Source organism: Mugil cephalus, chromosome 3, assembly GCF_022458985.1.
Source record: "Mugil cephalus isolate CIBA_MC_2020 chromosome 3, CIBA_Mcephalus_1.1, whole genome shotgun sequence".
NCBI classification, from domain to species: domain Eukaryota; kingdom Metazoa; phylum Chordata; class Actinopteri; order Mugiliformes; family Mugilidae; genus Mugil; species Mugil cephalus.
In genome coordinates this window covers 6,726,915-6,739,065 of record NC_061772.1, presented here as the reverse complement: position 1 = coordinate 6,739,065, position 12,151 = coordinate 6,726,915, and the positions used below count along the sequence as shown (strand labels likewise).

The following is a 12,151-nucleotide window of genomic DNA, read 5'->3' as shown; positions in this document are numbered from 1 at the left end:
GTCAAACATGAGTCATTAAACCAGTTCAAAAATGGCACAATTACTTAATTAGAGCTTGGCTTTACTATCTGTAGATCAAAATACAGAGGTAGAAGCACACTGTAATTGAGACCAAGTTAATTAAAGTTCTTTTAGCAAAGCTTGAACAGCAAATAAAGGCCTTAGGAGTCATCTGGTCACCCATTATCCTTTGCAGCTTAATTTCAAATGATTTATCTCTCCACTGCTCATTTAAAGGCTGATGATACTTACATACAACTGAAGAAGGACCTGGAGTATCTAGATCTGAAGGTGGGCCACAACAAAGTAAATGCCACTTTATCCTTTTCATCCTCTTCTACATCTCTTCTCTCTGGACTGCAATCTTGTTCTCCTGCTGCTGCCTCCAACATCTGCCTCCCTGTTTCCTGTCTTTCCTCTGTTCTGTTCTGCGTTGTGCTTTTTAATGTTTCGTTGCGATGGAATTAACATGTCTTATTCCTGTCTTCTTACTCTGTCAGTTATTAATTTGAGGATAAAAAACATTAATTCATAATCTGGCAAATAGTCAAATGCTTAAGTCCTGATGTTCAGTCTGTCAAGACGTTTTGGACTGAATCATAGTACTGGGTTTTCAGATGTAGCGGGGTAATGCAGCTATGCCGTCCTAGCACATAGTGTTGTGACGCTTGCCTTGATGGGAATTGAAGTTTTACGAAAATGTTTGAATCATGTGAGCTCCAATTCCCAGATAAGTGTTGGGATAAATGCCCATTTCTGCTGTATTTAAGTAATCTGTTTCATTTAGTTCATACCTGTGCAAAGCATTTGATCCTAACTGATTTGTATGTTTAACACCACGTTGCATTAGTGGGAAAAAAAAAGAAATGTGTTTTTTTTTTTTGGAATGGAGGGCAGTCACAGAGTGAGCAGCTCAGCTTGTAACATCTCTCCATTTCCTGTTTCGAAACAGATCCAAAGTATTGACCCGACGATCGTTTCAGTACACAGTGTATTTGAAATCCCCACTTCAAGTTCTGGGCATTGTTTGAATGTAAGGATGGTGTGCATACAAAGTGAAATAGGCCATCCCACTTGTTTTCAAACAGAATGTGATGCATCCCTGGAAATTATTCAGATTTTGCACATGGATCCCTCCATCCAGTCATCCACTGCGTGGTGCTCCAACACTGTTATGTCATTAATGATTGATGAGGAAGTTGTCTTGGCACAAGGCATCCTTGCATGCTAATGAGCATTTCTGATTGTTTTGGATCTCTGTTTGAAATCATCACTTTTGCTTTTGTTTTGCTTGTTAGAGGCTACAAGGTGAACCAATGGTGCTCTTTACTGACGATCAGATGACAGTGTGACCGTGTCTTATTTTGTGGCCTCTAGTTTCATCGTGGTAACTGGTAGAAATGAATGGGGTGTGGTGAGCGTGGTCATGAAAGTGTACTTCAGAAACATAGTGTTACACTTACACAAAAAAAAAAACATGATCGACTTTCAGCTAGATATTGACACTGAAAGAAGCCACGCCCTTTCAAACTCTGTGACTTTCTCTTAAAATCGTGTCATTTCCAAACCCAAGAAAAGATATCCTGGCGATCGCTTGAATAATTTTCCCAGACTTGAGAAACGATCTCCCCACAACCGCAGAATACATTATAACACCCTTCTCACAGGCTGTGTAGTACCCCACATGACTAGCAATTGACTTTGACATGTAAAATAAGCGGAATGCCCCTTCAACAGAGTCTCTGACTTGCACTTGTCCATAATGTGTGGTGATCCTGATGTGGGTGTCTTATGAATAATCCACCCACACTTTTTATCTTCATGCATTAGTAACCATGATAGAAATCTGTCCCGTTATCTGGAAAACCTCCAGATGCACACACCGATAGTCGTCATTCAATGATACCGAAAGAAAGAGAGAAACATCCATACACACACACACACACACACACACACACACACACACACACACACACACACACGCACACATATATATATATATATAGCTCTGTTGTAGACTCTTTTGAGTCATGGTAATAAGCTATGGCTAGTACAGAACAGCTATAGCTATTATAGATTTTTAATTACTCCGACCTTTTCAGATCCTTACCTCTGATTTTGCCCACACTATTCCAGCTTTCTGCCAGCATGTAGAGTCCAGACTGCAACTATTTTAGACGGTTAAACAATTTCTGTTGTTCGGGCTCTGTGCTCCAGCTCATTTGAATTTTAAATCAAATAATAACACAGTGTTGAAAGAATAGCGTGTGAGATATTGTCCTCTGCACACAGAGCTCTCACTGAAACGATTCACATGTAACTGGACAACTGAGCACTGAACAGTTTTTGTAATCAGAGTTTATTGTAAGTTGCCTTGTAGGTGAGGTTGTCTGTCAATATGGGGATGATAGAGTTGAGGTGATTAGCGATAAAATAAATAGTTGGGTGCTGTATAATAATGATTTATTCTTGTGGGTGACCATAAAATAATTTGATTGATGATTACATTGTAAGTCAAGAATGTATTCTAGGATGTAAGCCTCCATGTTTCCATCAAAAGAAGATTTTACAGTATGACTATATCCTTGGACATCTCCAGAACTGAGTAATCTGGAGAAGAAACCAAACAAAACAAAAAGCAAAAACAAAATCAAACAAACCACCTCACGTGTCAAACATGGTGGTGTGTCTGTTATAGCCAGCCATCCACTGGAAGTGGCACACTGGTATTTGTAGAAACAAATGGATACATTCAGGAGCACTCTGCATGCTTACATTCAACTAACTAAACCAAAACATCAAAACGCCATCATTCAGCAAGACAGCTATCTTAGAGTGCTTTTTTAATGCCAAATGCTTTTGTACACTTAAACTTGGAGAGACTATATGTTACTCTTTCTTTATTAATGTAAATTAAAGCTGAAACTTGGAACTTGAAATACTTACAGTCTGGACTGTACATACCACCTCCATGAAATTAGAGGCCTTGATAACTTAAAGTGCAAACCAATGTGTTTATCATTCACATAAAATACTTGGTTGTTTAACTTACAGTAATAAGCAGCCAGGAAAGAGCAGCTTTGGGGTTTAAGGGTTTCCCCAAAGCAAAGATGCAGAACTTCTGCATCTTATGTTTTTTTCTCAGCTTCAGCACAAAGTTATTTTTTTTTCCTTCATAATTTCATTCAGCTTGGCTGGTCTAGCAGTATCACTGTATGTAAAAAAAATAAATAAATAAATAAAATTTAAAACTGGAAGTGTTAAAATAAAGGTCTTCATATATGTTACTGAACAGCTGATTTTATTTGTGATTATTATAAATTTCAGGTTACTGGACGTGAGAGTTTAAAAAAAGAAAGACCATCAAGGCCTGTGAAAATAGCAGAAAGTGATGCGGATGTAAGTGAATCATTATGTTCTCAGGACTTACAGGAACAGTCAGTTAAGCACCCTGTTTACCCGCCTATTTCTTTTCTTTAAGATCTTCGTTTCCGACTTCTGACAATCCACTACAGAGGAGCATCTGACTTTAGTCTGACTTTTCTGTGTGCTTTAGTGTGGTTTGTCTGTGTGTGTGTTCTTAAGTTGTGGTAAACAGAGGCTGCAGAGGGAAGGGAACGTATGTACATTGCAACACTGTGGGGACACCCATCCACACAGCACAGTAAGGCGCTGAGAGTATCGACCACGGCTTTTATTTTCTTCCCCGCAATTTAAAGGGAAAAATACATGTAATGGGAGTTTTAGATGTTGAGCTGTTAAATTTTTCAGTTTGATTTGCCTGATCCTGCTTTTCTCATTCTTTGTTTTCTGCTGAATAGAGGTAAATCAGATGGATGTCCTGGCTTTTCATCATTAGCATTGTTCCACTTTAACAATTTATAAGAAATTGCCAGTAAATTTGTCTGAACAATGAATATTTCATGCAATTAAAAACAACAATATAAGGCAGCAAAATAAAAACAGCTTAATTATTAATTGAACAGAATGATAAATAGATCTGAGGAAGAAAAATACACTGTGTGAGAAAGACTGTGAACTAGGCAGTCTTATGTTGTTTTCATAAACACATAACCCATTTCTGGGAAAACAAATCTGTCACTCTCAGTAAACACGGTTTTCTCCAAAAGTGAATCTGAAATATGGATTTTTGATTATGATTACTCATAATGGGTATTACCAGCTCTTGCCCCGAACTAGACAGTATAGAGCCTTTTGATATTCCTCGCTGTGTTGATGAGAAGAATTCCTTGGGGTTTCTTTACACAGATGGGTCTCATTGACAGACAGTGAAGACTACAGCAGACGATCAATTCTTCTTATCTGTCTGTGCTGCTGTAGAAAAGAGTTGAAGACAAGAATGGAGCAGATGAACCGTGTTGTAAACAGACGCTGTGTCTAATGATCCCCCCTCATCTCACTGTTTTATTTCATTCCCGGTTTTTCCCCCTTGTTTTGCCTCTACTCTGTGGTGTTATTAGAAGTAAACAGGGTAATAGAAAGCAGAGGTACATCCATATGTATGCACCATTCTTCTTATTATTTTAATCTTTCTCCTTTAGGTGAAGTTAAGTCGATTGTGTGAACAGGACAAGATTTTACAGGATCTAGAGGCCAAGATACGCACTTTGAAGGAGGACAAGGTATTTTAGTTTTGCATGTACTGTATTTAAATGTGTGTATTTCCGTGTCATCCACAAGGGCTTGTCGTGTTGTGACAGTGTCTTTCGTGTCATGGTATAGGACAAGTTGGAGTCTGTGCTGGATGTTTCCCACCAGCAGATGGAGGAGTACAGAGATCAGCCAGCTCATGCTGAGAAAATTGCTTATCAACAGAAATTACTACAAGAGGATGTGGTCCACATTAGAGCTGAAATATCTCAAGTGTCCACAGTAAGTTTTTCGACTTCAATTTCCCCCTCCTACTATAAAGTTTTTTTTGTTTTGTTTTGACAGGCAGAAGTCCGGTACTTTACACCGGACAACTCAGATTGTCTGCAAGCTTTACCCCACTGCTTCTATTGCTGTATGTTTATATGGGCTGGAAACAAGATGTTCACTTCTATTTTTAGTTGTTCCCTTTTGATGGTTTCTGCAACTGGCACTACGTTTCAGGTTGACTGTGACTACCATAATGAGTGCTAGGGGACAATCCTTGTGCAACAAAGAACCTCAAGACTACACGTCTCCATCACTCAGAAATGGTCTTTGGTCAAATTGTTTAGTGATATTCAAAATATTGAGTGTAAAAGGGAGAGAAAGGAGTTTCAAAAAGAACCTTGACAAATAAAGCACAAGGTTACATGAGAGTCAACAAGCTTATCTTTAGCCCTCAGCGTCATCAGAGACATTTCCAAGCACACGGGACGGTATTCAAATAATAGACAAGTATGTATATTGATCAACTCATTGATCAAAAACATGGTTTCAAGTGAGAAAGCTGTGTTAAGGCCCATATTAACTGTGTGTCACCGCATATAAGCTACATGTCTCTGCATAACCATGAATCCATTAAAGCAGCAGTGGTTCATGAGAAAAGCAGAAAATCTGAAAGCTGTTTCTTGTCTTATTAAATCATGAGGTGTGTTGTGTTTTTGTTCTTCAGGAGATGGAGAATGCATGGAATGAGTACAGCCGACTGGAGAGAGACGTGGACTGGCTGAAGGCCGCGCTGCAGGGACAGATGGGCCGCAGTGATCTTACTCAGGTCGGTGCCTCAGTGATCTGTTAACTCACACGAGCTTTCACTTTCATGAACTACAAGTATGTGTGGGCCTTAAAAGTAAAAATGAATGCCAATTTCATTCATTACCAAATGAGATTTAAAATATGCTGATTAGGTAGGTGTCGGCAACCTTCAACACTCAAAGAGCCATTTGGATCCGTTTCCCACAGAAAAGAAAACACTGGGAGCCACAAAACCTCTTTGACATCTAAAATGAAGATAACACTGCATATATCGTTTTCACCTCTATGCTAGGCCTAGCCCATTTATGAAATGAAATAACTGCTACAGAGAAAATGAAATTGCATTTATGTAACATAACAGGGATTTATCTGTGGTTGGCTTACCTGGGGTCGAAAAGTTCAATAAATAGCGGGCTAGCGTCGGCAGTTGTGCCGTATATTTTAAGCGACAAAAAATTAAATACATTTTATTTTAATGTTAAAAGATCAAGATCAATTCAAATTTAGAATTATATTTAAAGAACTAACGCACTAAAAAAAAGCAACAACAAATATTTGAATTAAATACTCGACAGCAACTAGTAAATGTGCTGCAATGCACTGTGGGAGTTCAGTGTTCTTTGGTTGTTTGATGTTACAACTGTGAGTGTGGTGTGGCATTCAGTGTCATTCAGTTGTTGTGTAACTCTCGCTCGTTCACTGATGAGTGACCAGTTGCCGCTATTCTGAGGCAGTTAGCGTAAAAAAGTGAACGGCTTTGATCAGCGTCCTTGCTCCGCACCGCTCGCCACAGAGAGCCGCAACAGAGGAACGAAAGAGCCGCGGGTTGCCGACCCCTGGATTAGGCTGTAATATATACTGCATTATATGTCAGCAGTGATATGTTCCAGAACTGAAATAGGAAGAAAATGTAGCAACAGAGAGAGTGTAGTCTATAGCATCCTGGAGTATGAAGCAGTCTAGGGCACAGTTACAAATGTAGCTGAAGTCAAGTCAAGAGAAGTGTCTGATGCTCCAGATAATAATAATAATAATAATAAAAAACTCTGTGTTCAGAGGAAGATTAAGGTCTGTAAAATGAACACATTAATAGTAAGGATTGATTTCTTAAAATGATCAGCTTCTCAACAGTAATGCATTGTGTGTTAAAGAGAATGTATGTGTATAAGTATCTACTGAGTGTGTGCGTGGGTCTGTGTTTCTCTACGAGCAGCAAGAAAAAGTGCAACTCAGAAAGGAGCTTTGGAGGATTGAGGATGTTATCGCAGGCCTCAGCACCAGTAAAGCCAACTACAAAGTCACTATCTCCTCTGTTACCAACCCAGGTGAGATGAGTGCTGCCTCCAGGTTCCATGCTTACAGAGCAAATTAGACTTGCTGACTGTGGACTGCAGTACAAAGCACATGGTCATGCCATTGTATGTTATCATGAGAGCTCTTAGTCGTACGCTCCACAGCAGTGCCTTGAATATTTCCCATAGGAAAGGAAAGCAATGTATTTAGAGTCTGTGTGTGTGTAATTATCTTACATGTTCATATACATCAATTTCCCCAGAGAGGAAATTTGTGCCTTCAGTGTCGGTGTCATCAGTGCCTTCTGTGTCTGGGAGCCCGTCTGCTATGGAGATGAGATTGTCCCAGCAGCAGCAGCAGCACAGCCCCCACCTCAGCCCTAGTAGCCACACACCCATCCTTTCCTCCAGTCCCAGTCACTCCACAACCATCATCAGTGGGATTAAATGGGTGAGTGACCTCAGCCATAGTATTTAATTTCAGATGGTTTGTGTAACTTCTTTCACTGAATTAGTCACATTTATCACACGCCGTCTTCAACTGTGTGACCAGCTGTGATTAGCTGAAATTATGGAAACAGCCCCACTTTTCTCGTTGGGGTCAAGTGTCTGTTGCTTCCATTACAAATAAGTCTGTTTTATTCCATTAATAAATCAGCCGATCAATTGATAAAATGCGTGAAAATTGCTTGTTATATGCAAACAACTGTCAGTTTCAACGTAGAAAAGAACATATTCAGTCTTATGTATTTCTGACATAATATTATTGGCATATTTAGCATTGATGGATTGTGAAGAGATAATGGAGAGAGAGAGGAGTATGAAATAATACATATATCCCCAGCTGGAAGCAAAGACACTGCAGTTATGTGTCATTCACCCATAACATGTCCCATATTTAATTGGTTCAGATAAGACTTACCTAGTCTGTTGTACTGAAAAATAACAAAGCTTTAAATGTGCCCTGTGGATATTCCTTGTAAAACGTTAGATATGTTAAGATTCATTGTTATAGGAAACATTCAAATATTTTATATCCAGCCTCAGTTTTCCTTAATATCGAGCAGGCTTCCCCTTTGGACCAGACGGTTGGACTTTGTATTGTACCACCAGTTCTCAGAAAACCTTTAAACATGTAGCTTCAATATTAATTTGTGGTCTTTCAGAAAGGACTCGTGTCACTGTCTGAGCAAAAGGAGGTAGATGTGTGTTTGTTACTTCTTTCAGTTTCTTTATTAATAGTTCACAGTTGTTCTGTGTGCAGAGTGAGGAAGATGTGCCTCCCAGACCTCCTCTACCTCAGCTATATAGTCCTGAAGAGCATCCCCCTGCTGTGCCTCCGTTGCCCCGGGAGACAACAGTGATCAGACACACATCTGTACGCGGCCTCAAACGACAGTCAGATGAACGCAAAAGGGACAGAGAGATTGGCCAGTACACAAACGGAGACAGCAAGGTACGTATAGTATGAGTGTGGGTATTTTGATTATTATTTGGGATTTTTGATGATAACGTCGATTGTGTACTTCAGGTGGAGCTTAGACCTTTCCTGAGTGATCCAGAGCTCATGGGGGCTGGAGATGGCTCCAGCCACATCAGTGTCGTAGTATCCGGGCATGGTGGAGGCTACCAGACGCTACCTAGCAGAGGTATAAATTAAAGAAATTTACGCTGCATACTCATTGTTTTAACAGTTTTATGTCAGTGCTACACTTAAAATCTGCATATTTTTACTATAATGCCAAGTTGAGAGCAGTGTTTTAATACTGGCTGGCTCCCCCCCAGGAATAACTGGCTCCTCCCTTCGGGTAAATCAGTCTTCGAGCATCTCCTCATACGTGACCCTCCGAAGATCAGCCTCAGCCATAGGAATGAAGGTGACGCTCCCACTTAAATAAAAGGAGTGAATATCCACAGATACAGAGATACAGTAGTATGTCACTCCAACTCTAGATGACACGGATGAAATTCATGAATGAATTAATCAAGAGTTAAACTCTTTGATATTTGGAGCTCAGATTAATACTTCTGACTCAAGTCTTCAATCATACCCAGCTTCAAGTGTTCACAGGTGGGAAGTCAGTGAGAGGACTGTGCTTTTATTTCTACGCAAGCGACGAGAAGGCAGCATTCTAGAAGAAATAAAAGTATTTTAAAAATGTGGTGAATTGCAGCAAATGGAGAAAAACTTGTCTGCTGTATTATTAGTCAAGATATTAGAATTTACCAGTATTTGAATACTTTAGTAATAATTTCTATAGCATCACCTATAGATTCAGATCTTAATATTTGTATTCTCCAGTATTTGAAAATGACATGATAGAAATTCAAGTCAATCTTAAATATTTAAAAAAGTTCTAAAAACAAACAAAAAGATTTTGGTAAAATGTATCTTCACAATTTAATTATAAGAAATTTATCAGACCACCATTTTATGGATGAAAATACAGTAAACTGTTAAACTATTCCATAAACCTAATGATTTGTATAAGAATTATTCTAGAGGAGAAAATAAATAACATCTGTGTTTTAAGTGTAAATCTTTTTTATGTCATGCTAAAAATGAACTATGCGTTCTCCTTTTCATTAGCTTCGTTACAATTTCACCTCTTTGCTTTCGGCTGCACGTTTTGCTCCTGTTGTCAACTTTCTTCCCTCCCACTCCTCTCAGGAGAGACCAAAAAGTGCCTTGGAGCGTCTGTACTCTGGGGACCCGGCGCAGCAGCAGCAGAGGGGGAAGATGAGTGCTGATGAGCAGCTGGAGAGGATGAAGAGGCACCAGAAGGCCCTCGTCCGCCAGCGCAAACGCACCCTGAGTCACGGAGACCGCCAGGGCTCTTCATCGCCGCGCACCACATCCTCACGGCCACTTTCAGCGGACTTGGGATCAGTACGTCACTAGAGCAGTATCACATGTCGCACTCTCACGCATGACGACTACCAAACCAAGTGTGGCGATGCACAGTAGTGATGCATGTCTCTGCTGAGTGTAGTTTGTCTCTTCTGTGTTCCTTGTAGATGGTAGATAATAAACTATTAAATCAGTGCAGCATGGTAACTCTAACGCTAGATGTGCTTCTTCAATGCATGTCAGATTTTTAAGGTCTTTTTCACTGCGTACATTCTGACTTGTTATAAGAGAAAAAAAAGCAAGGTTGGCTCAGTTTGATTTTTGTTCTAAGAATGATGGCAAGCAAATATGCAGGATACAAGCCTCCCCAAACTGAATCAGCTTAAGAGAATGCAGACATTTTTATTATAGTGCTTTCTTTTCCTCCTATAACGTTTGAACCTTTGAAAAGTCCTCTGTGGAAAATGCCTTTATATATGAGAGTGTAAGGATTACAGTTTCTGCTTTCCCTAGGAAAGTGCATACCATATTCACACTAATTATAGGAATATATCATCGTGGAACGTGTTCACTACAAACTAATCCTCCACACAGTAAATGTTAACAGATAATAGATCTTGCTTACGAAACACATAACACACTAGTTACCTCATCCCCTCACATTCATCAATTTGTGTCTTTCTCATTATTCTGTGTTGTTGGGCTTAATATTGCTTCATCTGTTCCTTCTTACTGGTCCTCACTGATCATTTGGCGCATTCCACACTTCACTACCACACTGTCTTCTTCTTGTGCCTGAGTCCTGTCTCTCATTTAGATATTAGAGCCTGCTGTTCTGCTGCTGTTTCTAAGCAGTCTGTTTATGTGTGTGTGTGTGTGTGTGTGAGTGTGTGTGTGAGAGAGGAAGAGGAGGGAGCGCCTACTTATTTCCTACTGACCAAACTCCTTACATGCACTGAGCAATACTTATTTAAGCCATAGCCTCTTTCTTGCATGATTGTTTTTTATGGCGGTAAAGGTGAAGGGTTTTATCCCAGTTATCTTTTGGAAAGGAAGCATTTTATTTGAACGATGCTAATGACTATAACATCCACTTCATATCAAACCGTAGGTGAAACATCAGTGATTTTAGTGTCTGCTCAGTGTTTCTATTGGCTAAGTACTGCTAATTAAAAGATCACTTATTTTAATGTGATGTTTGCAAAAAAACAATAAAATAAACATACGTTTCTAAGAACTCATATTGCCATGTTTTTTTTTATTTACTGCATTGCATAAGGGCTGTGTTTGGTGAACCTGTCAGTTTGGCTGAAGTCCTCTGTTTCTGTGACATTGTGCTGTCCACCTTATCCCTGTTGTAGAGAGTTGTAGCATGCTGGGTTTGAGACACTTCATTTCCATATAAGCATGCATACTCATCTATGCATGTGTCCTCCTTTTTTCTTTTTTACACCTCACCCACCCATACCCACACACACTGAAACACACCGTATGTGCCGTTTAAAATCATGTACTAGTTAAATTTATGTGTGAAGACTAGTGAAACAAGTCAGTTTAACTCTTAGTCCAGACAATGTGATAGCAGTGTCCTGCAGTGACTTGTTTCACAGTCTATATTTTGTCCTGTGTGCGTTGTCCAGTGGAAGAGAGAGCAGGACTTTGACCTGCAGTTGCTTGAGAGGGCTGTGCAGGGGGAGGAAGCTCAGGGAGTTAGGAGTGTCCAGGGGGAGGAAAGACCTCCTGAGCACAAAGAGAGACCCCGCTCACACTCGGATGAATGGCTGACCTTCCGCTCCATGGCCACAACCCCTCCCACCCATGAGGTTGATCTGGAACCACTGGACTATGACCTGGACCTCAACAAAGAGGTAAGTTAACTTTGTCTGATCTAAGAAATGCAGACGTCCAATAGAAATACTGTGCAAGCAAAGCACTAAACAGAAACATCAAACCTGTCTGTGTATCTACAGTCCAAAATGTACAAAAAAAAAAAGTGGTTTGCACAGAATTTCATAGAAAGTAAGCAACTTGAAACACTTTTGGCTGACACTAGCAAGTGTAAAGATCCCCTCCAGGGCTGATTTATGTATAGAAATATTCTGCTTTGAAAATAGTTTTGGCATTTTCTATAAAAATATTACCCTGGTTACTTAGTTACCTGATTAATGACACAAGAGAGCCCTCCCTCACTGAAAACCCCAGAATCCATGTAAGCAAATGGGAAATGTTTTCTATTTTGGCCAATATTTTAATTGCTGGAGACAAGTTGTGTCCTTTTGCACTTTAAGTCCATTCTCAATGCTCTTTATATGCCATGCAG

The 12,151-nt window shown here is 39.8% G+C and overlaps 1 protein-coding gene across 22 annotated transcripts in view; it reads left to right on the top strand.

Moving 5' to 3' along the window:
• plekha7b (pleckstrin homology domain containing, family A member 7b) overlaps window positions 1-12,151 on the top strand; it is a 65,891-nt gene that overhangs the window by 47,100 nt on the left and 6,640 nt on the right. For 8 of the 22 annotated variants that reach the window (XM_047580935.1, XM_047580932.1, XM_047580942.1 and 5 more), the window contains 13 exons: window positions 238-291; window positions 953-1,033; window positions 3,328-3,399; window positions 4,563-4,643; window positions 4,744-4,893; window positions 5,606-5,707; window positions 6,902-7,013; window positions 7,244-7,431; window positions 8,230-8,436; window positions 8,512-8,629; window positions 8,766-8,857; window positions 9,652-9,870; window positions 11,472-11,699. In XM_047580935.1, coding sequence (XP_047436891.1) covers window positions 238-291; window positions 953-1,033; window positions 3,328-3,399; window positions 4,563-4,643; window positions 4,744-4,893; window positions 5,606-5,707; window positions 6,902-7,013; window positions 7,244-7,431; window positions 8,230-8,436; window positions 8,512-8,629; window positions 8,766-8,857; window positions 9,652-9,870; window positions 11,472-11,699 — 1,704 coding nt within the window. Of the gene's footprint in view, window positions 1-237; window positions 307-952; window positions 1,034-3,327; window positions 3,400-4,562; window positions 4,644-4,743; window positions 4,894-5,605; window positions 5,708-6,901; window positions 7,014-7,243; window positions 7,432-8,229; window positions 8,437-8,511; window positions 8,630-8,765; window positions 8,858-9,651; window positions 9,871-11,471; window positions 11,700-12,151 lie in introns of all 22 variants that reach the window. The other 14 variants (XM_047580956.1, XM_047580949.1, XM_047580937.1 and 11 more) reach the window with 8 other exon arrangements.